Here is a 27,226-nt window from a genome sequence, read left to right as displayed (position 1 = left end):
ACGTAAAAACCATACAATTCCATGAACTCGTAAAATGCGCAAGGGTTCTTTACACTTGATGCAATGGATCTGAGTGTAAAGAACAAACGAAGGTTCTTTTCAGTTGGGGCTACCAACGTACTCGAATATGATGTCCCTTTTCCACTCGATACAAATGGACCTGAGTGCAAAGGGGGGCGTATGATCATACTTGTTGAGGCAACCACTTGAAATCCACGTATATAACAAATAAGCAAGTAAGCATACAAGTCCATGATATGAATTGTAGTTTGTAAGCAAAGTTGTAAATCTTGAAATTTAATAATTGATACATATGCTACCCCAAAACATGAAAACATTTAAAAATGGGTTGTGAAAACTCACCTTATAAATTGAGGTAAAACGGGAATCCGAAAGCGTCGAAAAGATTGATAATGGCAAAAGAACCGAAAGCGTCACAAAAACCGAAATGGGCGATCCGCACTCACTATGATAAAAGAATACGAGGCTTAATCGATAATCTTACGGGGTTATTTTATTGTATAACTTATATTGAATGGGTAATAATTTATTAATTTTATGACCTTTGATTATTATATTATTATTTATGTTTTAATGAAATTCTCCATTTGTTACTACGATATAATTATTTTAATGGCAAAGGCACGAAGTTTATATGTTCGAAAGTCTTGGACTAAGGTTTATAAGTCGCAATTATAATTAATGGTTTAGCAAAAAGATTATTAAAGTTTACTTTTAATAGTAACGAATGATTTTTAATTCATGGCTTACAAAAACGAGAGTTCGGTTTTTAAGAGTAAAATGGTTAAATATATTTTATATTTAATTTATATAATTTTTATTTAATTTAAGATGGTTTTTATGATTTTATAATGATTTTTAAATGATTAAATAATTGAATAATGAATACATAGATAATTAAAAAGAATTCCAAAAAAATAATATTTTGACCAGGGTCTCTCTGATTCAGGTCACGGGTTTTAACCAGTTGAGCCAGCAGTCATATTCGTTAAAAGCATGGTTCTTATTGTAGATATACTATTGGTTTTTAAGGTTATATTATATATATATATATATATTTTGGATAGTGGTCACAACTCCTTTATAGAAATCTACTGATATATTATTTATGTTATTGGTTTCTTTGTTTCAACGTATTTGTTTGTTGTAGCAAGTTGGCAATCAGCCAAACATCTTTGCATCAAAGCTGCCCGTGTTCGAATTCATGCATTGTTACCGTTTTCGTTAGTTGATTTAATTTTGGTGTGGTGGGCTGTTTTGAATTGTATTTTTTTTTGGAAAGTTTTTATTTTTCTTTTTCTTTTATTTTTGGTTTTACGTATTATAATTTTAGGAAATTAAGTTTATATTTAGTTTTAGTATCGTATCGTAAGAAATCTAGTCAATAACAAAATTATTTTTATGTTTATTCTGGTACGATAACGAACTTAACCGGTACCAACCAAATGTGTGTCAACTCACCGCTGCAATGTTCGTGGTTTGTCAGTTTTTTTTGTTTTAAATTTGTTAATTTTTTAAATATTTTTCGGATTTAGTTCTAGTGCCGTGACAAACCTATCGATACCGACCGAATTTTCCGCCATAAAACCCGTATTTTGAGAAACGAATAAACGTCGTTTTAAATATATTACTTTTTTATATCATACACTATACGTTTAATAATTTATATTTTTAATTTAACGTCTGTACCGGTATGAACCTAACCGATATCGACCGTATATGCGCCGCCTTAATCTAAGTTGTACGTGTGCCGACACTATTTCGAGCGTTCACATATATTTTTTGATTTAGTGTAGGTGTCGTGACGAACTTAACCGATACTGACCGAATTTGCGTCAAACCGTCGCCGCAACACGGCGGGTTTCAAACCTAGTTATCCTTATTATTTAATTAATAATGCATAGTCCTTTGCATGACTTACTGTAAATTTGTACATAAATATAGGTCATGTTTTATGCGTTTTTCTGTTGTTGTTGTCATGGTGTTGTCGTTAACTCGTTATGTATTAATAATAACAAGACAGAATTACAAATTTTGTCCTTTAAAATAAGCCAAATTTCGGTTCGTGTCCTTTTCTAAGTTTCCTTGCAGGCGGTGTACTTTAAACTTTTTTTTCCTACAAGTTTTGTCCTTTACGCTAACTGGGTTAGAAAAAGTCAGTTAAATCCCATCACGTGAGTCGCATGTGAGGGTACTTTTGTCCTTTCTTATATCTCTGCAACTAAGCCTCTGTATCACTCTTCCCCCTCTTTTCCATCAGTGTGTCCTTCAATCGATTCAATTCTCCGGCGACGCGACTCAATTAGGGCTTCAATCAGGGCTTCAATTAGGGCTCGTGTCCGACGCGACTCAATTAGGGCTTCAATCAATTAGGGCTCGATGCGAAATTCAAATACCAGGGCTCAATTGATGATGGCTTACTGTGTTTGTGGCAAGGTAGCAGTTGTTCGAACTTCATGGACTGATAGAAATCCAGGTCGTCGGTTTTTCTCTTGTCCGGACATGGTAAGTGTGTAATTCGATTTAAGTTCCAGTCAATTGTTTATACTTCATGTTTCTCCTCTTTTCCAGACATCGGATTGCCCCTTTCTTGGATGGCGTGACCCACCAATGTGTGAACGGGCATTGGAGATTATCCCGGGCTTATTGAAGTCGAAAAACAAGGTTGAACAAAGTTTAGAGAGTTATAAAGAACAAGCAAGGAAGATGAAGAACAGATTGGTCATTAGTTGGATCATTTTCATTGCAATTGTAATTGCAATGAAAATGTAACTAGTTGACTGAATTTGAAGTTGTTGACTATTTGTATTTTGACTTTATTAGTTAATTTAGGACTTTATGCAGTTTAAGTATTATGTATTTTGACTTTATTTTGGATGTAATTTTGGATCCCTTTTAAGCAATGTATCATCAGTTTATTTTGAATCTTTGGTTAGTTTATTTTGGACTTTTGGATGGATTGAATACACAATCTGCACATTGTGCACTATCTACACATGATGCACAATCTGCACATTGTGCACTATCTACACATTATGCACAATCTACACATTATGCAGAATCTGCACATTATGCACAATCTGCACATCATACACAATCTGCACATCCATCTATCTGCACATCATGCACAATCTGCAATCTGCACATCCATCTATCTGCACATCATGCACAATCTGCACATTGTGCACTATCTATCTACACATCCATCTATCTGCACATTGTGCACTATCTATCTAGCACATTGTGCACTATCTATCTACACATCCATCTATCTGCACATTGTGCACTATCTATCTACACATCCATCTATCTGCACATCATGCACAATCTGCAAATAAGTAAAAACTGCCAAACCATTACATGAACAACTTAATACATCCATAACAACTTAATACATCCATACAAGTGTTTGAAAAACTTAAAATAAGTCCAGACAACAACTTAATACATCCATACCATGAAAAACTTCAAAAAAAGTCTAACAACTTAATCTGCAAAAACAGTCATAAAAATATCCATACCATAAAGTCATAAAAACTACAAAAACAGTCAAACAGTAGGCACATTAATCTGCAAAATTTTTCATGCATGATCTCTTGTTGTGACCCTTTTGACCACATGTCCCACAAGTGTTTGATCCTTTTGGCTTTGTCTTTCTCACTGCCTTCACTTTCTGGCCTTCACCCTCCACAGCCTTTCCCTTGCCCTTTGCATCAACCTTTGACTTTTTCCTTGAACCACCATCTTCCCTTTCCACTGCTGACTTTTTCCTTGATTTCTTTGGCCTTCCAGTTTGCTTTTTTAATTTAGGAGCTGTGATCTGGATTGGGACTTGTGATGTGGGCCACATACTCATACCATTGATGGGATACACCTTGTAGCTATACACTGCCTTCCACCTATCCATTGTGTAAATTGGTTTGACAAATGTTTCTGGCCTGCCAACAGATCTGTCATGTGCACCCTTCAACCAAATACATGCCACCACATGTCTACAAGGTATCCCAGTTATCTCCCATCTCCTACATGCACATGTACTTGTGCTCATGTTCACTACACACTGATCACCATATGGACCTGTTACCTGATAATGATCCTCACCGTTCCAATGCACAGAGTACCTATCATCCAAATATGTAAACCATTCACATCATTTACAAGACAAGTAAATATTCACATACAACTCACCTGCTTGCTTCCTTCTTCACTGACTCCATAATTTGTGTAGCATATGGTGTTAGTAACCCTGATGACCTATCAATTACCTTCAACACAGTAACAATCTTCCTCATCACATATTCTCTGATGTATTCCAGCAATGTGATAATAGGCTTGTCCCTTCCATCTACCAGCTTTGAATTGAAACATTCACACATGTTGTTGGTCAACACATCAGACATTGCTCTACCTATTATAACAAAACACAAAAGATAAAGGACAAAACTTGAAAGTTATGAGAGAATAAAGGATACAAAATTAAAAACTTACCAGAGAAGTGTGACCTTGACCATGTTTCTGGTGGGATCTTAGATACCCAAAGATGACACCTTTTGTTCAAGTTTTTTAGGTTGTTCATCTCTCTCTCATATTGTGTAGGTGATGTACATCTAGCCAGCTTCCAAAGAGCATCCCTTAAAAGCTTTCCTTTGAAGAGTGTTCTTAGGTTATCTTCAATGTGCCTCACACAAAACCTATGCTCTGCAGAAGGAAACAACTTATCTACAGCCTGTATAAGACCCTTTTGCCTGTCACTCATAAAGGTAAACTTGGATCTGTTGTTTATATCCAAGTCATCACCAAGGCATTCCAAGAACCATTCCCAAGAGTTCAATGTTTCAGCTTCAACTACAGCATATGCAACAGGGTAGTATCCATTGTTTGGATCTAGAGCAACTGCTGTTAAAAGTTGACCAGGCCAAGCACTTTTAAGGAAAGCCCCATCCAGTCCCAACAGATCCCTACCTATTGCTTTGAACCCCTTTTTCAAAGACCCCAAACAGATGTATATCCTCTTGAATTGTCTTGTCTCAGATGTTGGATCTGAGCATTCTTCTAATTCAAGCTTCACTGTTGTATCTGGATTAGTCCTCTTCAACTCTTCAATATAATCCCTCAATAACCCATATTGGCCTTTGAAATTTCCAATTATATGTTCCCTGGCCAACATCTTTGCCCTATAAGCTTTCATCTCAGACACACCAACTTCAAACCTCCTTTGAAACCTTTCTTTGATGGATTTAACTTTCAGCTTTGGGTCATCTTGAAGATCAGTAACCAAATGGTTTGAGAGGAACCCGGCTGTGCAAGCATAAATTTCCCTAGATTGAAGGCATTTATGTTCATTTATCAACCTTGTAATTTTCCATGAAGCTGTTCTCTTTTGGTATGACAACAACAGTAACCAAGGGCATCTAATAGCAAGTGGGTCTTTCCTTTTTCCCCTACCCCCAATACTTTTCTGGACTGGTCCCTCATCTTTATTAGCACTGCTAGATCCACCCCCCTGCACTTCCATATCTCCTTCACACACAGCCCTGACCCTTACCAAATCATCTTTTCTTATCCTAATTTGTCTTCTTGTTTCAACTGCATGTGCCTTGATCATATCCTTCACCTCTGCTTTTGTACCAAAAACTTGTCCCACATGGAAAAGATAATCCATGTCCCCCTCATTTCTTTGTTTCTCATTATACATCCTATCATTATCCAACATCACATCATCCGTTTCTATGTCCAAAACACAATTTGCATCCTGCTGTTCAACTTCAAAATCAGTATGCAGTCTGAAATCCCTCATATCTACATCTACATCATGTATTTCACCATCTTCATAGTTGAAGTCACTATCTGAATCACTTTCTGAATCTTCATCACCATCCCTAGTTTTCTTAACATTTTTAGATTTCTTTTTGTTCTTAGATTTCTTCACATTCTTTGGTTTCTTAACTGGACAACCCTCTAGATGTTCATCATCATCAGAACTCTCATCTCTCATTTCATAGTTAGAATCCCTACTATCATCAGTTCCACTTTCATCTGAACTTGAAGACTCATCTCCACTTTCTTCATCTGAAATTGAAGAATCTTCACTATCTTCATCCCCACCTCCATCCCCACCTCCATCCCCACCTCCATTGTAATCCATATCCACCTCATTTGTAGGCTGCACACCATATCCACCTCCATCCCCACCTCCATCCCCACCTCCATTGTAATCCATATCCACCTCATTTGTAGGCTGCACACCATATCCACCTCCATCCCCACCTCCATCTACATCACCATTGTAATCAATCTCCACCTCATTTGTAGGTTGCACACCAAAAGCATCCTCTCCAAACATAGGGTCAAATTCTGGATCCTCATGACATATATCAATCTGGTCTTGTTGTTCAACAACACCAACATTATTCTCTTCTTGAACATTCACATTTGCATCCTGTTTGTCTTGTTCCACAACTACCTCATTTGTGCTATCTTGCCATTCCAACAACAACATTTTCTTAACTGAGTTTGCTTTATCTAGTACGACCTCGCTTGCAAGAAACTCCTCATTTGTTATCTCTTCAATGGTAAACTTTGAGGTTGAGCAGAAGTATGTGTGTACAGAGGTGAACTCATGCTCAACATACACATTCATTAACTGATTAAAAGCTCCAATATACTTAGCAAATCCCCTAACATCATCATCACTTCCCAAAGCTCTAAGCCCCCAATCCAAATCTGAACCCGGTACTACATAATGGTAGAATCTAACCTTATCTGTAGGATAGGATAATTCAAGCAAGATTCGATCAAGCTCGTGAACTGAAAACTTGTCAATATCTAGCATGTCAACATAATGGACAACGGCTCTCTTATAAACCCGTCCTGGAAATTTAGTGAAACTGCCACCATGGTGCATCTTAATCGTGAACAAATGTGGATTATTTACTATACAAACAAGATTAAACAGCTGTTAGTTAAATAAACCCAATTATAAACCCTAAAGTTTTAACTTACCATAAAACGCATCAGCATTTGATTGTTCATCAGCTTCACGAATGTAGAATGGAGGATGAGGAGGATCATCCATCTTACGTGTTTAAGTTCTGAGAATGATGTGCAATTGATTGAAGCCCTAATTGATTAGTCGCGTCGGACACACGAGGGTTTAAGGTTTCTGATCGCCGGGAATTGATTCGATCGACAGGGAGGGGGAAGAGTGATACAGAGGCTTAGTTGCGGAGATATAAGAAAGGACAAAAATGCCCTCACATGCGTCTCACGTGAGGGCATTTAACTGACTTTTTCTAACCCAGTTAGCGTAAAGGACAAAACTTGTAGGAAAAAAAAGTTTAAAGGACACCGCCTGCAAGTAAAGGACACGAACCGTAATTTGGCTTTTTTTAAAGGACAAAATTTGTAATTGGGCCTATTTTTTTTACACATTACCCTTGTCGTCGTTACTTGCGGTAAACCCTGACTCAAAATAATGGCAAACCCACAACCACCAACCATCACCGCCACAAGCGGCGGCGCTGGTGATGAACACCACAGTTGGTTCGCCGCTCTTGATAAAGACATCCGTAGGTTTGAATCGGACTCCAAGGTAGTAGGCCTTCACTCTCACACTCACTTTCAATCACTTGATTCTTCTAAACCCTAATTAAATTATATAATATTGTATTGTTTTATGATTTACTACAGGTTCCTGAAGGCCTGTGCTGGCTTATATCTGCGCCGGAAGAATCTATAGCCCCATGGTATATTAATTAATTAATTTCCAACCACTAGGGTTTAGGGTTTAAGGATATGGATAAAATAATAATAAACAATTAAAGCACTAGAAATGCTAGGTCATGTTTGACTCTTAACTAATTTTCTAAGCCATATTATTGACTTTTACTTATAATTAAAAATTATTATAGTTTAATAGAGGGCCTTAAATGCAAACGAGCCGAGCTGCTCGCGAGTTACTCGTGATCGACTCGTTAAAAAGCTCGTTTGAGCTGAGCTTAATCGAGCCCGAGCCTAAAAGTAAGCTTGTTTATTAAACGAGCCCGGGCTTCACTTATCGAGCTCAGGCCGGCTCGCGAGCCTAAACAAGCCTGTTATTTATATAATTTTTTAAAATATATATTTAATAGTTAATAATTAATATAAAAGATATATAATTCATAATTAATATATAAAATTAATTATAATTATATAAAAATTAATTGATAAGTAGTAAACGAGCTGAGCTCGAGCTTGAAAATATCGTGAGCTGAGCTCGAGCTTTGAAAATAGAGCTCAAAACGAGCCGAGCTCGAGCTCTGTGTAAGTTAAACGAGCTAGCCGAGCTCGAGCTTTGTGTAAGTTAAACGAGCTAGTCGAGCTCGAGGGCTCGGTTCGGCTCGTTTGCACCTCCAGGACCTGTGTAGCGTGAAATATGTCAAAAATATCTTACTCTAGTAAACAAACACTGAATTGAAGGTACAATGAACTGATGAAGGCATGGAAAAAAGCTCCACCAAATACTCTGGAAGATGCTACTGTACTTGTGTTTGACGCCCTACACGAAGTCCACCCAAACGTCATCGACATTACTCACCTTGAGGTTTCTTCTCTAATCCAAACGTTTCATATGTATGCAGTATGCACTATAGGATTACCGGTTTAAATATATTAATTTAAAATAAATTTATTTGTTATAAGGGCTGCTTGCGCTTTTACGGGCTTCCCCAGTATTACCCACTAGTAAAAAACCGGCTGCGTGAACGTGTTGAGAATGCTACCTTCTTCCCGTTCCGGTTGAATACACTGCCTGTAAGTAGATAATTTTACAACACTCACGCTTTTTTAAAATCCGATTTCTTATTAGTTTTGCCAATCAGGTGATTAAGAACAGAGTAAAAGATGCTGGTAATTTCACTGTCTCTGTTGCAGTTAAGGACCTCCGTCTTTTACCCTCGGATACGCAATCTATGATATGTGAGCGTCGCGAAGCACTGAGGAAGGGGGATGGTAGTCGGGCAAGTGAACTGCTGAAACAAATTAATTCTTCGCGGGACTATGAGTATATACACTGTTCATGTCTTATTTTTAGTGTTGAAGTTTGTGAAAAATGTTTCTTAATCATACGTCTGCTTGTTGTCACAGGATAGTGAAAAGTACGTGGAATGAGGAACTTGTGACCAAAAAGTACCAGATCAGGCTACGGTATGTTAAAGATTAAATCTTCAGGTTCAAGTGGAGATGAGATGCTATGTTAAAATGTATATAAAGATGTTCTACTGCAAAACAATTTGATTAACATACTGTAAAGAAACAAACATTTAAAGATTTTTCAAAAAGCAACATCAACATATGAGATGTTAAATATGTGATTACAAATGTTCTATCTGTTCTAATTTAGTAACATAGTGTAACCCATTTTAATGGAAACAGGGGTATAGCTCCGCCCGAAATTGCACAGGATTATGGGCCTGAGGCTAGGGACGAACTCAGAAAGATGATTGGTGGCAAGTGCTTGACAATTTCGGTCTTCTATATAGATGTCCACAGGCGTTGTGTTGCAGATGCTTACTGTGAAAACACCTTTGTACAGGTATGCTCTTCTGTTGGTTGTGTACTAACATACAAATGTATCACGGCTAATTTGTAAAACTTGATCACGCAGGCTAGATTGGCGGAGAACGGATGTGCATGGGCATTAACTTGTAGATAGAGTTTAGGGCTCGATTCTTGGTTTATTGTTCGTACTTGACCACGGTTTAAGCCACATCCATGTTTATTGTTCGTACAAAGATGTTGGTGAAGTAGAATCAGTTTAAGAATGCTTTAAAAGATTTTGGATTTTAATCCAATTGGAGTGGAAAGTCTGTGATTGAACAAAATATATGTTAAGAGGATGCAATTGCAAAGCAGTATTAGAGCATTCTCATCCCATTCCCCATCCTTATCCCTATAATTACACTAAAAAACACTACATTTTTTTCTCCTGTTCAATTAAATAATATTTATTATACATTTATCATTACAGTTTTCTTTCTCATCTACTCACAACCAATTCACATCTACTCGCAACCAATCCAACAAATATTAAAAAATAAATAGGGGCAAACAATGTTCCCCAAATATTTCTCCAAATTTATAGAAAATCATTATATTTTTCTCTTCACCCTATAATTTACACTCAAAGCCACTTGAAACCTTACATAATCTCCTCGCATAAATTTAAGGGATGAGATGTGAATGCTCTTACATCATAGTTTTGGTATGTACTAATATTGCAAATTCCAAATGATATACCGTAAAAATAACACTTAAATTATGAATTCATTCTAAAATCTGAGATGTGCACATACATATTATGACTTACAATTTATAAATAGGCCCCATTGTCTCAATATCTTCTTATTGTCATTTGTTTTTGTTTTAACCCATCAATTTCTAGTTTTTGTTTTAACCCATCAATGTCAATTATGATGTTATCTTTAATCGTTTTCTCGGTATGTTTAACCAACATGTACCCACGCTAGTTATCTTGTAAGTAGCACCGCGTGACAAATGTGTACATTCGTTAGTAATTTAGTAAGTTGGTTGTATGTGTAAGGCAGAGGCAGATCAAGAAACCGGGCTAACCAACAACTATGAAGGCCCAGAGTGAGATGAACTTTCGAGACACACAAATGAGAGTAAATTGGTCTTTTTCACATCATTTAAAAGTTAAAATACAAATAAAATAAGTTATAATATGTTGCATTTTGTTAAATATTAAACCCTAAATCAAATAAAATAAGTTATAAATATAAATAAATAGAACTATCAAAGAAAATGTCATATATTTATGTTTTAAATCAAATAAGTTCTTTTATTATTTTTCTTTAGACGGCGACTTTCATTTTTGTGTTTAGGCCACCAAATTTGAATAGCCCCGTTGGCACACTCTGGCAAATATATATTGTCATAACCAGGCTCACGCTGGTTTCGGTGTTTGGTTTGGACGTTCAGAAAAGTTATTAAAGTAAGAAGTAAGAAACAACTTAACTTGCAAGCAAATTTACTAAAAGTTACTGTTAACAACAAACTATTCAAGACTAGAAAACGACAAATTAACAAAATTTAGTACACTAATAATAATAATAATAATAATAATAAAAGACAATGACAAGAAACTTGATTTCTTTACTTGCGCACATAAAACACACACAATACCAAATTTAACTTATGGAATCCATACTCAAAATAAATTATAGTTAGTTATACACGAGGACGCCGATAGTCCATATTCGTGTTAACCCATCTGTAATCATCCATCCCGGTATCGGGTTTTTGGTAAATTACCTTTTTAACCCTCAAGCTCTCTATAACATCATCCTAATCAATCTAAAGCTCATCTTTCGTTACATTATGCTCATCGTGTGTCTGTTCTTTTAAATATTTGTTGATCAGTATTGCCACATCTTTCGGGCTTGACTTTGTAGGCAGTTTAATCTGCAAAAAGTAGCAGCAACATGACACAAGATTAGCCGTAAAAATCAAATCCTGACCATACATAATGGTGTGAAATAAATGACTCGCCGGGTTTGACTTGTTGTTGACTGGGTAGAACAAAAGTGTCGGATAGTCTTCAACCTGTAGAACAATAACAAATGACAAGTCATATACATGTTTGGTGCCCATTTTATAGGTGGGTTGGGCGGGTTGGGTAACACATGAATATGGGTCGGTTTAGCTTGACCCGAAAACATATTTTATCCAAAACTATTGGGTTAAAAATATTATTTGGGTGACTTCTGAGCCGTTCAAACTTCAACCCTTTTGACCCAATTTAACTAATTATTTTAAAATTGACGCGTTTGACCCCTTAATGACAAAACATCGGGCAATTTGACCCCCCATTAATGCATAAACGAGTTGAAATTGTCACATCAATTCTACTAGTTTTTGTTTTATTTGGGTGACTTCGGACCGGTCAACCCATTGACCCGTTTCCTTTTTAACAATATTTTAAATTTACCCATTTGACCCACTAAAACATTAGGCAATTTGACCTGTTCAAAATTTCTACTACTTAAATAGAACACTAACCTCCAATTTCGGGTGCTCGTTTACAGAAGCATCTATTCTTGCAAAAACCAGATTTTCCAACCCTTTAAAGTGTTTAGCCAGCCTCTCCACTTGCTTGCTTGTGGTTTCACAGTTCAGACACCATGGTGTATGTACCTTGAATATGATCAACATCGAAAAATTAAATCAAGATTTGTATAAATGAATAATGGTATATTTAAGCTATTAAAGTAGCATGCAAACCTCTAAAAATATGTTCTTGGAGCTGCTTAGGACCAAGTCATCAAACGTCTTTCCGACAACAGTTAGAATGTCTGCCTCTTTCTGTTATTAGACAATTCAAGATAATGATTATTGGTAACATGAGAAATAATAAGAGCTGTAATCCGTTTACGTAAAATCTAATAACTTTTTAACAGGTCAAATACACACACACACACAGACATAAAAGTAACTGGTTGCACCATGTGTCACAACTCTATGAACCCAAATTTTTTTTCTTGCTTCTCTTATTTCATCCTTTTGTATTTGTAGAAATAAAACATAATATATAAAATATATTATAATAAATATAGTAACTTATGTGAGATATTTGACTTCAAATATAGTAAACTATTAATAGTTTGTAACTTGAAAACATAATTCAATCATATCTTATCTCAAAATATCATTTTATAACTCCTTCATCTTCATTACTAATAATTTAATATTTCCTTTACTGAACCAGTGTAATACATGAGTTTCTAACCTAGTGTGTGTGTCTGTTTATACACACACACACACACACACACACACTTATATATATATAAATGACACTGAAACAACAAGATATAAGAATCTCACATTATCTGGTATTGCTTGGGACTTGTAATACAGAGGTAAAACGCCCTTTAGGAGCCCCGAACCGAACTCCTAGAGAAAGAAATTAAAAATCAAACACTGTCAGATTCACACTTATAAAAGTAACATTAAAAGACAATAATGATTGAATCAATACTTCTATATTTGCAGGTGTTGGATCCGACTCTAATATATACTTGGCACCAGTTTGGTAATCAAAAGCAGTTACCTATCAAACAAATCAAAAATCATAAACTTTAATCTTAGAAAAAAATATGTTCAATTAGTTTCGGAGATGTTGATTTATGAAACTAACAAGAGTGTCTTCTGAATCTTCAAGCCCAAATAAAGTTAGGAACGGTTTTGCAAGATTGTCGTCTTTGATGTCAACAAATACAAACATTATCTGCATTCATAAAGTATCATCATTTAATTTGATAATACAATAAGGTTTAACATTGGTCTAGATGTAAAAATATCTAAGTTAACCACCTTTGATTTGAATTTTCTGGCAGCATTTTGAAATGTTTCTAGAAGTTTCTGGAACTCATCAGCTTCTGCAAAGACATAAACCTAAGAAAACATACACAAATTATCATGTTTAACGAATCAACAATGAAATAAAGAGCACAAAACGAACTTATAATGCAAATTAAGGCAGTGAAAACCTGAAGTTTATCGCTGGCGTAAACTTTAACAGAATTGACTTCAGTTAGAAACGTGACCAATGGAAACTTGTTATCGTTCAAAAATTGCAGAATCTTGTCCTTCTCAAAAGCACCTTCTGCAAAAAAGCCGAAGAGAATAGCATTCTTAAGATAAGAGAGTTAAAAGATTGTAGAAATTGTCATTAACTATTTATAAAATATAAAAGGGATCAACCTAATCCACTAGGGGTGTAAATGAACCAAGATGCTCTGAGCTATTCAAGATCTTGAGCCTAAAATAAGTTTGTTTAATAAACGAGCCCGAGCTGGCTCGCAAGCCTAAACAAGACTATTATTTATATTATTTTATTTAATATATGAATATATTATATAATAATAATTAATAGTAGCATATATAAAATTACGATATAAATAACTAGGGTTTGTAATACATAAAAACGATAATTAAATATGTATAAAAAATAATTATATATACATATAAATTAATTAGTAAATAATACACGAGCTGAACTCGAGCTTAAAAATCTACTCACTAGCCCAGCTTGCGCTTTAGAAATAAAGCTCAAACAAGCATAGCTCAAGTTTGAGCTCTCGTAAGGTAAACGAGCTGAGCTCGTCCTCTTGTAAGTTAAATAAGTCGAGCTCGGGATCGGCTTGTTTACACCCCTACAATTTGCTCATCACATTTTGACCCGTACTAAAAAATGGCCCGTTTAAGCACTAGCCCGGTTGACCCACCCACCCAGGCTATCTTGTCACCTCTACATTTCACATATATCAAACAAATGAAGTTTACACTACCAAATCTTCAGCTTACCATACGAAGTGTATCTTTCGGGTTCACTTTTCACAATTCCAAAAAACGGGCCAGTAGACTTAACATTTTCAAACAGAATATTGGCAATCTGGGAAGAACACGTCTCGACAAACTGAATCTCATTATCAGCAGTTGCTGCTTTTACGAATTCATCATAATCCGGGCCCTGAAAAATTTAGACACGAGTGATCACTGGTTTCCGCAAATTAATTGTTATAATAAATAAACAAAGAGCACAAGAAACACATACCTCAAACTTATCAAATAAACCAACTGCAAACGTAGAATGTTTTTTAAGGAAATCATTCGCTTCATCGACAGACTCGATCCTGATAATTGGCGCACCTGTCTTCTTCCTCACCCAAATCACAATTTCTTCCCTAATTCACACCAACAAAATTAACAAAATTTTCACCGGCCTATGGGGGTGTTTGGATATGTGTTTAAAAATAACTATTGCATCACAATATCACAAAACAACTTAATTTCACTTAAAGTCGAAAACTTTAATCTTGAATCCACCAAGATTAAAACTTTCCATCACCCAAACACTCAAAAAATTTCTAATAACCAATCCCAAACACCCCCAATACTAAAATCATAACAAAAACCATAATTTAAAAAAATTTATCGCCCCTAAATTTTCAAGCTCAAATGCTAAACCGAAACCAAACCGAACTTAAACTGAAACAGAACGGTTCTCAAATATTCAAAAAAACCGACCCAAACCGAATTGTGCAGACCCTCAATACAAAATTCATAATTAAAACCAAATCTTACGATGAGAATCCACCGGTATAGGGTTGAGCAGTCCCATTAACAAACAGAAGCAAAGTCGGATACCCTTTAACCCCGAGACCCGAAGCGGGTTTCGGGTACCTCTCAGCATCAATTTTAGCCATCAAAACCTGACTTTTTAACTCCCTCAAAGCCCCAGCAGCCTCTGCAAACCTGGGCATCAATTCAGCACTCCTAACGTCCCACGGCGCATAACCCAGAACGAAAACATACTCATTCCCATCAATTGCTTTCTGGGTGTTATCATTATTGAGCTCAAGAACGATTCTTTGAGCTTTGGTTAACACATCTGAGGGTTTTGGGGTTGATTGGGTGTCTGATTCTGATTGTTCTTCTTCGTCTAGTGCGATTAGATCGTCGATTTCAATTTCGTCTGAATCTTGTTGAGAAATGGTTGAATTGATGAATAAAGATGTTGAAATTAGGAGGAGTATGGTGAGTGAGATGAATTTTGAAGTGGGTTTTGGAGAAAGCATTGTAATTGTAAAGATTTGATTGATCTGTGAAGTGGGTCTTGTGGGAATGTAAGATCTGTGTAAATATACAAGTGGATTGATCAAGAAAGATGAAGACTTTGTAGTGGGGCTATAATTTGAGCGAAAAGAGGCTACAAGCTGAAGGAACACAGTCACTCGGGCGATATTGGGGCGAAAAGGGGCGGGGGCGGGTTTTATTTCTCCCCCAACATGTCTGTTGTGTTGTTTGTTATTATTATTATTATTATATATATTTGTGTGTAACAGATATATATATATATATATATATATATGTATATATATATATTATTATATTACTATTCTAGCCCCTACACCATTACACCTCAAAAACAAATTCTCATCTCTTGCTGACTGGACGCCACACGTTGCAAAACGCCTCAATTTGTAGCCCCTCCACTACGCATAACCTAATAATAAGGTTTTAAGGGTTCTAAAAGAATCAATGAAAATCAAGATCCCGTGAGACGTGCAGTGACTAATGTAGTAATGCGAGATTCCTGTGTGTGTTTCTAGAAAGTAAGTATTATTTTAGAAGTTGACTAATTGGAGAATAATTATTCAAACGATGTCCAGACTAAAGTTGTTTTAATCGGGCCTACAAAGCTTCAGAGTTTGGCTTGACGTTTCTCGAGAAACCATATCGTCGATTGTCGCTTGACAGTCGTTGTGCCACCATAAGAGCAGAATTCTCTGACATAACACAAAATGGGATGAAAACATAAGTAAACTCAGAATATAGACTGACAACCTTGCGCACACAATTTATGAATTTGGGTAAAATACACCCAAAAGTGACTATACCACATTACTGCCCTTCCAATTATTTTAGTTAATTAAACTTTTTTTTTTCCAAAAGGCAAGTTTTATTAGACAAATACCAAGACGGAGCAAGGCAAACACACAACAAATTACCACATGAAGGAAAATTACAAAAAGGAGAAGTTATGTCAATCTTTTTAAAGAATAGATTTGTGTTTCTGTTTCGATCTATTCTTTATCCATATAAAACCGAGCGCTTTAATGTCTTCCAATATTTTTGTCACTTGGGCTTCTTTTTTTTGAGAATTAAACACCATTCATTGTCTTCCATATACACCAACAGCCAATAATGATAATACCATGTAGAATGTCTTTTTGTCTAACGTTTATCCATCTTGAATTAGGAAATTCCAATAATGATAATACTATGTAGAATGTCTTTTTTTTTTCAGTTACTAAGGTCATTGAATCCGATTGTATGTTTACAACTTTGGTTTGGTTTAGAATCTAGACGACGCGGCCAAGTAACAACTTAATCAATGCATGATCGATCGCTATGCTAGCTAAGTGCGGTACTGATAAGCGATAACTACTACTGTGACACTACCATTAATACCTCTCCCAAGACATCATAAACCCAACTCATACCACATTTTATTACCACACCAACCAACATTTATACATTTTTCAACATACCAAAAATGGAATGTCTTGACTTCACAAATCCATACACATTTTTACCATTTCTCCAAAGGAACAATAAAATAAAACCAACTCCATTTTTACAACCAACTCTTTGAAACCATCATTCATCTGTAGATGCAAGAACTCTTTCTGAATCTGACTGGCTTGACAATATTCGACGGCAATGTCATATTGCAAGAAATTTGCCTTCGGTGCTTCGTGGTCACCAATTTACCAACAACTTCCCCTTTTGACCGAACGTCGAACTCTAACTTCAACGGGATTTCAAAAATCCCATTATCAGCAACCACTAGACTTGCACCCGCACCATACAATGGTACTTTTGTTGCTTCCAAGCTCACAATGGCGGTCCTTCGACTTTTTCTTGGTTGAAAATACTTCTTTAACTGATAAGATGACAATAACCAAATTAGTATGCATGTCACATAGGTCGAATTAGACGAATCCAAATTTTATTTTTATTATTCTTCCTACATATATAGATTAGTTGTAATTAACTAACCAATAGTTGAGTGTATTATGAGTCTATGACATACAACATGTGAATACTAGTTGTTCTAACCTGACCAGTTGCAATCACAATCTCAGAATAGATTAGGTTCACTGGTTTGGAGCTAACATGAATGCCAAAGAATGTAGCCGGGTTACGAACACCGAGCCGCAATGTGCCGTTGATTGTCAACATCTTGGTTATGACCCCAGACGCGTCTGAACCCTCCCCAATGAACAAACTATTCACAGCCAAACTCTGTAACAAAAAAGTTAAATAAAAGTGAGTATAACAAACCATGAATAAGTTTATATACTTGGAGTTACAGGTGTTCATCAAGTCCATTTTCGGTTTATTCAGGTTATTCTAGTAGGATTATTCGTGTTTTCAATATTTGAAAATGAAGTCCAATTCGAATAAGGTTCGAATAAACCGATTTGGCATGAGACTACAAATAATATACAAAACTAAAAATGAAAATCATATAAGTTTATTCGAATAGTTCTATTCGAATAAACCGAACTAGGGAATCGTTTAAAAAACTACAGAAAATATAAAAAAAGTAAAATTTATAAAAATATATATTATTAAAATTCAGGTTACTCGGGTCGGTTTGAACTGAGATTACTAAAATTCAAACTAAAATCCAATTCATAATTTGGTACAGATAAAGATCCGATTCAAATAACTCGAGTTGAATTTGTTAATGGAATTCAGTTCGGTTCAAATTTTGAGTTATTCGAGTATGATTCGAATAATCATAATACTAAAATTTAAACAAAACTGAAGTGAATTCAACAAACCTTAACAGTAACCTCAGCTTTATAAGGTCTAGCAGCACCCCATATGATCAAGCACAAAATAGTAAACAAGACAATAAAGCTCAAAAGAGCTAATAAAGCTTGTAATCTTCTAGTAAACCTCATTTCATCATCATACTCATCATACTTCCCTTCTTCCACTATCACATTACACTCTGGCCACCCTTTATCATTCCTTTTCCGGTGACCTTTCCTGCCCGAATGCGACCGAAAAATACCCGAAAACCTACTGGATGATGAGTTCCTGGAGTGCCTACCCACTGAAGGGTGTGAAGGTGACTCCATTGGGCTCCTGAAATTAGGTGTGGCTTGTATTGATGATGATTTGTCACCATCTTGTGAGTCCCTTGATGGGCTTTGCACGAAGTAAACCGGTCGTTGCGGTGATCTTGATGGTGATGATGGGGTTAAACTGGTGATATCAGACTCGGATTTTGTGTGCAGCATGTTTGTTTATATGTGTTTCTTGAAAATAACAGGTGGTTTTCAAGAAAGTGTTTTAACAGATAAAGATTTATTCAATGAAATTTAGAGAAAATTTGCAGGGTATATGGGAAGTGATGATATTAAAGAACAGACAAATTAACTTACACAAAAACCAGCTTCTTGAAAAAATAACTATTTTTCAAGAAAATTTTTAAACAGATAAAGTTTTAAGCTTTACTCAATGAAATTTATTGAAATTTTGCAGGGTATATGGGAAGTGATAATATTGAAGAACAAACAAATGAACTGAAACAAATACCAATTTCTTGAAAAAATAACTATATTTCAAGAAAATGATAAAACAGATAAAGTTTTAAGCCTTAATGAAATTTATTGAAATTTTGCAGGGTATATGGGAAGTGACAATACAGAAGAACCCACAAATTAACTCAAACAAAAACCAGTTTCTTAAAATATATTGTTATTTTCAAGAAAATGTTTAAACAGATAAAGTTTTAAGCTTTACTTAATATAATTCAGAGAAAATTTGCAGGGTATATGGGAATTGAGTATATTGAAGAACCCAGTAACGGATTGAAATAAATACCAGTTTGTGAGCAAAGATTAATGAAAGAAGAGTGAGAAGTAAGAACTTAGCTAGTGTTTATCTTGAACACTCAAAACACACAGTTAGTGTGTGTTTATCTTCCTTTATGGAGCTTTCAAATGGTGTGTGTTTGTGACTGAAAATATTGAAGTGGGGGTGTAATGTAATGTATTTGCTGCTGTGTGCATGGTAGGACCAAACAATGAGCTGTGAGTAGGTTTAAAGGAGGCAGAACTAACCATCACCAAACAAATCATTACCGAACCTATATCCGAGGCTGCTTCCAAGCCTACTAGGAGTCTTGCTTCCAAAAAAACAATGTGTAGTGTCGGCAGCATAACATCCATTGATATTTTGGTAGAATATATATGGACCTAATGCTTTATTTTATTCATGAATGATTATGAATTAATATACCAATCACAGATAATAAATGACCTGAAGATCATGGGTTCGAGTCCGAAGTACATTTTATTGTAAAAATGTCGAGTGGTGATATGTATACGATGTCCAAGTTGACTTCACACTCTCGGGTCCATACATACGAGAGCCTCGTGCAGTGGGATTGTCCATTTGTCATTTATCATACCAGTTATGAAACATGCATGATTAATTTTGGATATTCGAAAATTCAAAAATTTCAAATATCCGATATACAAATTATATCGGAGCCACTATCTTGGATGATTGAAATAAAACGCTAACAAACCTTGTGGTACATTATGAATTGAGACCCTTGATTACATGTTGATTTTATCTTTTGATGACGAATTAATATGAAGGAGAACATAAGTTTTTTTTGTTGGGAGAGTTGGTCATGTAACCCTACAACTATCTTTAGTGTGGTTTAGCTTGTTACGGGACTTATTCCGGCCCTCCGGGTTGGGTTACCGTATGTCTAGTACATATTGCTTTGTTGTTTATGGTCTCTTCCTTGGGGACCTATATGTACTTTGGCTTTCTTCTTGTTTCAAGTAGATGATTGAATTCATTGCTTTGCTTTAAACATGAGACATAAACCATGTGGCATAAGAAGCAATTATGATGGTGCCCAAAGGCCAAAACACAATCGATACTTGACACATATCTTCATCGACGGTTTTGAACGCGTTAATATGTATATATGTTCAAGTATTTACACGGGTATATTTAAAATTATGATTTTCTATTGATGAATATAACATTATACAAGTTTTTAAATTTGTATATAAAATTACTCTATATAATAATAACAAGAATATCGTGCTTCAAAGTTGTTAGGAATAGGGTAGGGTGAATCTATAATATTTAATGTAGCTGGTAGAAGTTGAATAATGTTTTTATGATCATTTAGTGTCCTTACCTATTTGGGTAATTAGACACTATTAAAATACAAATGACATTTTGGAAATTGGAATATGTATGTGTGGATAGATCATAAGAGAACTACAAGAAAATCTAATTAAATAAAATAAAATGTTACAATCATTGAGAAAATGAATGTTTCCCTTTTCTTTTCTCTACAAAATAGTGCTCTAATAATTGAGGATTACCTTTATAAAGTTTGGATATGGCAATCATCATACATCTCACATTCAATGTTATGAAAAAAACAATGTTGTCAAAATATAACCGTTTTGGGTCTGAATAGGAATTAGACTCGTATTTGTTCAGTTGGTAATTTGATATAGGTTAAAATGGTTCTGGTTGGACAGGTCAATTTTCAACAAGTGACGGTTAAACGGTAACCTGATTTAATGTTTGGGTTAGTTTTGAGTAAACAAAGTTACTGAACATTTTTGTTTATTCTTGCGACCCCTTGAAAGTCAAATGAAGCGTTTTTTTTAAATAATCTAGAAAGATGTCCATGTTGTATAACTCGTTAGCTAAATTATTAGTTTTGTGTTTCAGAATATTAAATAAGTTCGTCAAAATCAATATTTTTAAACGCAGAACGATAAACTCAAACAAAGTATACCCAAATTGTTGAACATTTACACATATGTAAGTGATTAACTTGCAAATTCCCGGATTTTACAAGATCGAATTAATCTCTTTGGTTTGAGAATTTTTTATTAAAAAAAAAAGAACATGAACACTTATAGAACATGCAAATAGCTAAATACTCTTATATAACATTTACATTTATAAATAGATTGACTTACATGTATAAATTAAAAAAAAAACTAAATAATCTAAGAAGTCATGTGTAAGAAGTTTTAACACGTGTTGTGTGCATAACAATGTCTATTATGCATGATGTTATAGGAGTATAAACACTTATGGTTTACCGTGTTGAGCGATAGATAGAAAAATACCATATAATAGCAAAGGCTAATATGAAAAAATATTAAATAAAAAAATGTTTTTTTTGTTAAAAAGCATACATATTTCACCAAGTATGTGTGTAGTTATGTCAACGTGGGGCCGTGTATGGTTGTGGTTTTGAATTGTGCATGTGATATATGTGTTTTGATTTTGGAGTGTACTTATCTGTGCATCTAATTTAGATTTTATTTATGTGTGATTTATGTATGCATTTGACAGTTGACACTATGTTTTATACAGTTGTGTGTTTATTTTCGTGTTTGGCCAACCTACAGCCAAGGGTGGTGAAGATGGTGGTCAGAGATTTTCAATGGTGATCCAACATGCCACCAAATTTATAAATAAATTCAAATAATTTGTGCTTAATGTTAATTGTTATAAACTAGTTGATATAATGTTAGGTTTGATAATAATTAAAATAACAACGAATCAAGAATTGATAAAAGATGGTATAACATTAATAAATAAAAGTAGTTTAATTAAAATCAATTCTGACAAATTAGGTATATTCCCGAAAACAGTTTTAACTAAAATGATCATTAACAAATAGATAGTTAACCTAATAATGCCACAATAGTTACAAAAAACAAATAACCAAATTCACCTCTTCAAATCCTAAGCAATTAAATAAACGATCATACATCATGTGATCATGATCCATAATAGCATTTTAGGCCCAATACATGTAAACAGGCCATGTGGACGTTGAGTGTTTTATCGGTGCAAAGGCCCACTTAGGCTTATCTATGTTGAAGAAAATATGACTTAGAAATGTGGGAAATGGATCCACAAGGGTTTTATGAGTAATTTAATATTGTCAAGGTTACTTTAATATAAAAAAGAAAGATTCAGTTTAAATAAAATTGATACAAAAGCAGATATTTGAACTTGTGAAGGCACTATAAACACAAAGCCATATGCTTTTACTAATGAAGTCACTAAGAGATTAGATACAAAGGCAAATCAAGAAACTAAAATGAAAAGATCTTGAAGTCTCTTTAAACTTTTACCAACACAGTCCAACACATTTTATGTACTTCTCATGTTTATTAATCCTAAAATGTACATTATTATAAAAAATTAATCAGCTTAAATTAATTTTGATAGATTTGAGCTAATTGCATAAAACAAAATACACCAAACACTAGTCTATATAGGATAAAACATGGAAATTAATATTAGATATGGATAACCCATAAAAGACAAGTAAAAAGATTACATTCTGCCAAACAAACCACAAATTTATCTGCGACTACTAGATAAGATAACATAACATATGAACACAAACTCTACCTAACTTTTTTAATTTTTAGATGATGTTGTTATGAAAGAGAAGCAGCCCCTTTGAAGATAAGGAAATTAAGTGTCTCCAATGTGAAGTAAATAAAAGTTCCTTTGGTGTGAGTAAAAAAACATCCAAAATTTGATCCCACCACACACTGCCATCCATTTCCATACTTGTTGTCAAACTCCTGTCACACCATTTATTCATTTCAATAAAACAAAATTTAATCAAAACATTAAAAAGATTCAATCTTTCTTCAAGATCTACAATACCCACATGCATATACACCATACAAACATGAAAAGATAGATATATATAGCAAAAAAGATGGTAAAAAAAGAACCTTTTTGATATGGGCAGCAATGGATTTGCAGTCAAGAACATCAAAGAGATCCAGAGCTTGAGAAGCATAAGCCATGGCTTGGATCTGCATCTTGATGGGCATGTCTGTGTCTTCCACAAGGGCCTTTCCTTCCAACATTTTTTTTATTTTTTTAGAAAGATGGAAGGAAAATGATGTACAATGAACCTTATTTTGCAGTCGGTGTTTATATATATATATGTATATGATGAGGAAGGATGAAGAAGATGATAGAAATTGAGGAAAGTGATTAATAGATGCTGACGTGATTTCGGTGTCTCCTTTTTTTAGAATAATGAAATGACTTATTTCGTAGTCATCCAAGTGTTGAAATTGATCACAATTACTTTCTAATTTAAGAATTAAGGGAAGACTATTTTATAATGACTAGAACAGCCCTTAATCAATTTTAAATACAAAAGTTAGAAATTTGAGTATGGTAAATTGGTAATTTACTTATTATTTAACTGTGACCCATAAGACCGACCACGTGGTATCTACTACTTTTTTATTCTTATTTATTTATTTTTAATGGCGAATGCTGGCTAAACTCATAGAAAGCTCTCGGAGAAGATTTGATGCCGTGAGGTCTATTCACCTAGTGGTGTTTTGTCTAGACTTAAATCCGGAAATATGATACATAAGTGGAATTAAACCAGCGATTTCAAACAAAAGAAACTCTTACTATTTAAATAAAGAAAGACTTTATACATGTGTTACTACTTACTTGATTCTTATGTTTTTTTAATTGAAATCAAAAGTTATTCTATGTTAAACATACCCCTTGTTTATTACTACTTAATATATATGTAGGTTAAAAAAATAACAATCTTTGTATTCTTTTTATTATATCAATACCTTAATATTTGTTATCAAGATAAATTCATTGTTTTTATAAGTATAGTATATTATCTAAATAGAGTAAAACACAAATTTGGCACCACAGATACCTCATTGGACCGTTTTTTTAGACAATCAGTGTTTTCTATCTACCGCTTAATCTTCACAGCCACGTTTCCATAGCCACCGTCTCACCTTGCCCAGTTTTCTAAAACCTTATTTCCCGAAATACAATCCGTTCTTTAGAAAACCAAAACCAACTAATTGATCGATTCAAATCGGTATTCATACAACCCTAAAATCGTTCTTGATTCTTTGTATTCTTCTGTAACTTCGTCAAGCATCTTAGCATCAAAGTTTTCTTCTTGCTGATTTTTGTATTATTTGGTTTTATGTTATCAGGTAACTATTTAGATTTTGTTTTGGATTGCATGTTATTACGGATTTAGTTTAGTTATGAGTATATTTGACGTTTCTATTCAATTTAATAAATTAATCAATACACTTTGAAAGTATAATATACTTCAACGAGCATACTAATGCATAACAGAAAGCTAGCATAATCACCATAAATTATGGCAATCTACATAACTCATCCTCAATTAGGCTGCCAGTTTTAACTGCTTACATCCAAAAGTTTCTCTCTTGTGACTTTTTTTCTATATAATTATGTGTCATAATGAATATATCATTTTTTTTTTGAAAAGCGAATATATCATTTTTATTAGGTATAAAATACTCTTTGTTGAAACCCGTATATATATTGAGTTGCTTGTGTGATGCATTTAAAGTTTAAACCCACATTTATTGCAAACGTAGGTTGGACAGTACCATAAATCTTTTCGCACGTCATTTCCTAAAATATAAGACACGTGGTAACACCATAAGAACGAGTGTCATGCTATTTCAAACTTATATTTTATTTTATATATAGAAAACATACATTCAGCTTCTTCATAAAATATATCTTTTAGGAGTATTTATTTATCATTTTTAGAATGTATTATTAACTATTAGAGTTTGATAGTTTGGAGCATAAGAGACGTTATTTTCAGAACAAATGACATGTGTTAATCCGTATGATACGTATATATTTACTGCATTAATTATTTTTCAAGTCGTTATCAATATTGTAGTTTTGAAAAGAACATGCTTCATATTTTATATTAGAAGAGATATATTTGGAAGATATTTATAAGATATTTATCACTTGAATTTGAATTATTGTGTATATATTTATCTTTGTGTAGAGTTGGTACCAACTATGATCATTTCCCATCAGTGACGAACCTTGGACCAAGATGGAGGCGTCAAAAACCCCTCGAGGCTCCATAAAGTTATGCCCGTATTACCCACTATATAATTGGATTTATCAATTATTAATTAATAATTGGATTTATTAATTAGTAAATGGAAGGCCAACAATTTGTCAATAGGAGGGAGATTGGTTCTTATTAAATCGGTCTTTGAATCTCTTCTAACATACTATTTCTCGTTGTATAAGGCCTCTAAGAAAGTGCTTCATGATTTGGAAGCGTTGATGAAGAATTTCTTATGGGGAGGTAATGAAGATATTCGGAAGCTACATTGGGTTGCCTGGAATGTCATTACTCGTCCAAAGGAAAACGGTGGTTTGGGTTTGTCGAGTTTGTTTCATATTAACAGAGCTTTAATCTCTAAATGGCTTTGGCGTTATAGGACAGAGATGAACTCACTGTGGAAGAGAACTGTAGAGGTCATTCATAATTCTAGTAGAAAATGGGAGGTATATTCTGTGAAGTGTAGTCTGCCTAGTGTTTGGTCAAATATAATTAAGGAATGCAACAAGTTGAAGGTGGACAATCTCTATTTCAATGATCTTATAAATTGTTCCGTGGGAGACGGGTCATCAGTGCGTTTTTGGTTAGACCGGTGGGGTGCCGGGGGGTTGTTTAAGGGATAGATTTCCAGATCTTTTTGCTTTGGACAATGATAAAAGATGCGTGGTGAAAGATAGATTAAAGATGGAGGGTTCGGTGCTATTATTGATGTGGTCTTGGAAGAAAGACCCGACTTTTTCTGAATTGATACATTTGCAAGAGTTGATCGATGTTGTAAAGCAGGTGGCTATAAAGAATTCGGCGGATTCGTGGAGTTGGGACGGTGACCCAAGGGGATCCTTCTCGGTTGCAGCTGTTAGAGGTTGGCTGGCTGGTAGACGCCTAAGTAATACTGAGTTGGCTATAGAGTGGTGTAAATGGATTCCAGATAAGTGTAATATTTTTATGTGGAGAGCCTTATTAGATCGTCTTCCTACTAAGACGGCCTTGCGTAGAAGGAATATAAACACCGATAATAGTGCTTGTGTTTTTTGTGATGATGGTGAGGAGACGGTTGATCACATTTTTACGGCTTGTGGGTTTGCTACCGGGGTGTGGGAGGGGGTTTTAAGATGGTGCGGGCTCCCTAATTTCTTTGCGTTTAGCGTGAAAGATTTGATGGAGTTGCATAAGTCGAAGGGGATTTCGTTAGTGAAAAAGGAGTTTCTTAAAGGTGTGGTTATGATTTGTTGTTGGCGAATATGGAAAGCAAGGAATGAACATATTTTTAACAATAAGAGATGCAAAGTTGTTGACATTGTAGCGGATATTAAGGCGTATGGTTTTCTGTGGTATAAGAATAGACACAAGGCTTCGGTTAGCGATTGGAATTCTTGGTGTAATTTGTTTTTGATGTAATCTGAATAGCGCCCAAAAAAAATTAATAAAATCTCACAAATACTGATACCATCAACACTTTTATTTACAATCTAACTCATTAATAATCTTTTAATAGTTTCTTGGGGTGACTACCTTTATTGTAACATGACCGCTATCATATTTTTTAGGGCAAGAGAGTGTACACGGAATATCTTTAGCTTTACCTTTTTGGAGGGTACCAAAGGTACCACCATGACCACATCACGTTTT

General features: G+C 34.6%; 5 protein-coding genes across 6 annotated transcripts; 2 read left to right on the top strand and 3 right to left on the bottom strand.

The window, feature by feature from the left end:
* The first annotated feature begins 7,453 nt into the window (after nt 1-7,453).
* On the top strand, nt 7,454-9,754 carry LOC143546369 (staphylococcal-like nuclease CAN1). 2 transcript variants are annotated; one of them, XM_077038051.1, is made up of 8 exons: nt 7,455-7,612; nt 7,711-7,766; nt 8,479-8,602; nt 8,701-8,811; nt 8,880-9,061; nt 9,145-9,204; nt 9,433-9,592; nt 9,665-9,754. In XM_077038051.1, the coding sequence occupies exons 1-8, from the start codon at nt 7,496-7,498 to the stop codon at nt 9,710-9,712; spliced, it is 858 nt and encodes a 285-aa protein (XP_076894166.1). In that variant the 5' UTR covers nt 7,455-7,495; the 3' UTR covers nt 9,713-9,754. The 2 variants fall into 2 exon arrangements, with proteins under 2 accessions (XP_076894165.1, XP_076894166.1); XM_077038050.1 differs by having other exon boundaries at nt 7,454-7,612; nt 9,433-9,721.
* Nucleotides 9,755-11,162: 1,408 nt separating this feature from the next.
* LOC143546400 (protein disulfide isomerase-like 1-6) lies at nt 11,163-15,748 on the bottom strand. Its single transcript, XM_077038079.1, has 12 exons — nt 15,163-15,748; nt 14,633-14,762; nt 14,383-14,548; nt 13,566-13,681; nt 13,390-13,470; nt 13,214-13,303; nt 13,055-13,126; nt 12,901-12,969; nt 12,301-12,381; nt 12,079-12,213; nt 11,569-11,622; nt 11,163-11,481 (listed from the first exon to the last, which is right to left on the bottom strand). Exons 1-12 carry the CDS (start codon nt 15,654-15,656, stop codon nt 11,374-11,376), a joined length of 1,596 nt encoding a protein of 531 aa, XP_076894194.1. The 5' UTR covers nt 15,657-15,748; the 3' UTR covers nt 11,163-11,373.
* Nucleotides 15,749-17,047: 1,299 nt separating this feature from the next.
* Nucleotides 17,048-19,656, bottom strand: LOC143546398 (uncharacterized). The gene is made up of 3 exons (XM_077038078.1): nt 18,435-19,656; nt 17,704-17,889; nt 17,048-17,527 (listed from the first exon to the last, which is right to left on the bottom strand). Exons 1-3 carry the CDS (start codon nt 18,897-18,899, stop codon nt 17,246-17,248), a joined length of 933 nt encoding a protein of 310 aa, XP_076894193.1. The 5' UTR covers nt 18,900-19,656; the 3' UTR covers nt 17,048-17,245.
* Nucleotides 19,657-22,921: 3,265 nt separating this feature from the next.
* Nucleotides 22,922-23,641, bottom strand: LOC143546368 (dynein light chain 1, cytoplasmic-like). Its single transcript, XM_077038049.1, has 2 exons — nt 23,421-23,641; nt 22,922-23,264 (listed from the first exon to the last, which is right to left on the bottom strand). The coding sequence occupies exons 1-2, from the start codon at nt 23,556-23,558 to the stop codon at nt 23,115-23,117; spliced, it is 288 nt and encodes a 95-aa protein (XP_076894164.1). The 5' UTR covers nt 23,559-23,641; the 3' UTR covers nt 22,922-23,114.
* A 2,640-nt stretch (nt 23,642-26,281) lies between these two features.
* LOC143546379 (uncharacterized) lies at nt 26,282-26,995 on the top strand. Its single transcript, XM_077038061.1, has one exon. It carries the CDS (start codon nt 26,282-26,284, stop codon nt 26,993-26,995), a length of 714 nt encoding a protein of 237 aa, XP_076894176.1.
* Nucleotides 26,996-27,226: the final 231 nt, after the last annotated feature.

This window comes from Bidens hawaiensis, unplaced genomic scaffold (assembly GCF_021521415.1).
Source record: "Bidens hawaiensis isolate Kalapana, Puna unplaced genomic scaffold, B.hawaiensis_p1.1 tig00014335_1, whole genome shotgun sequence".
NCBI classification, from domain to species: Eukaryota; Viridiplantae; Streptophyta; class Magnoliopsida; order Asterales; family Asteraceae; genus Bidens; species Bidens hawaiensis.
Note: the sequence above shows the minus strand (reverse complement) of the source record. Positions and strands in the feature narration are given on the sequence as shown.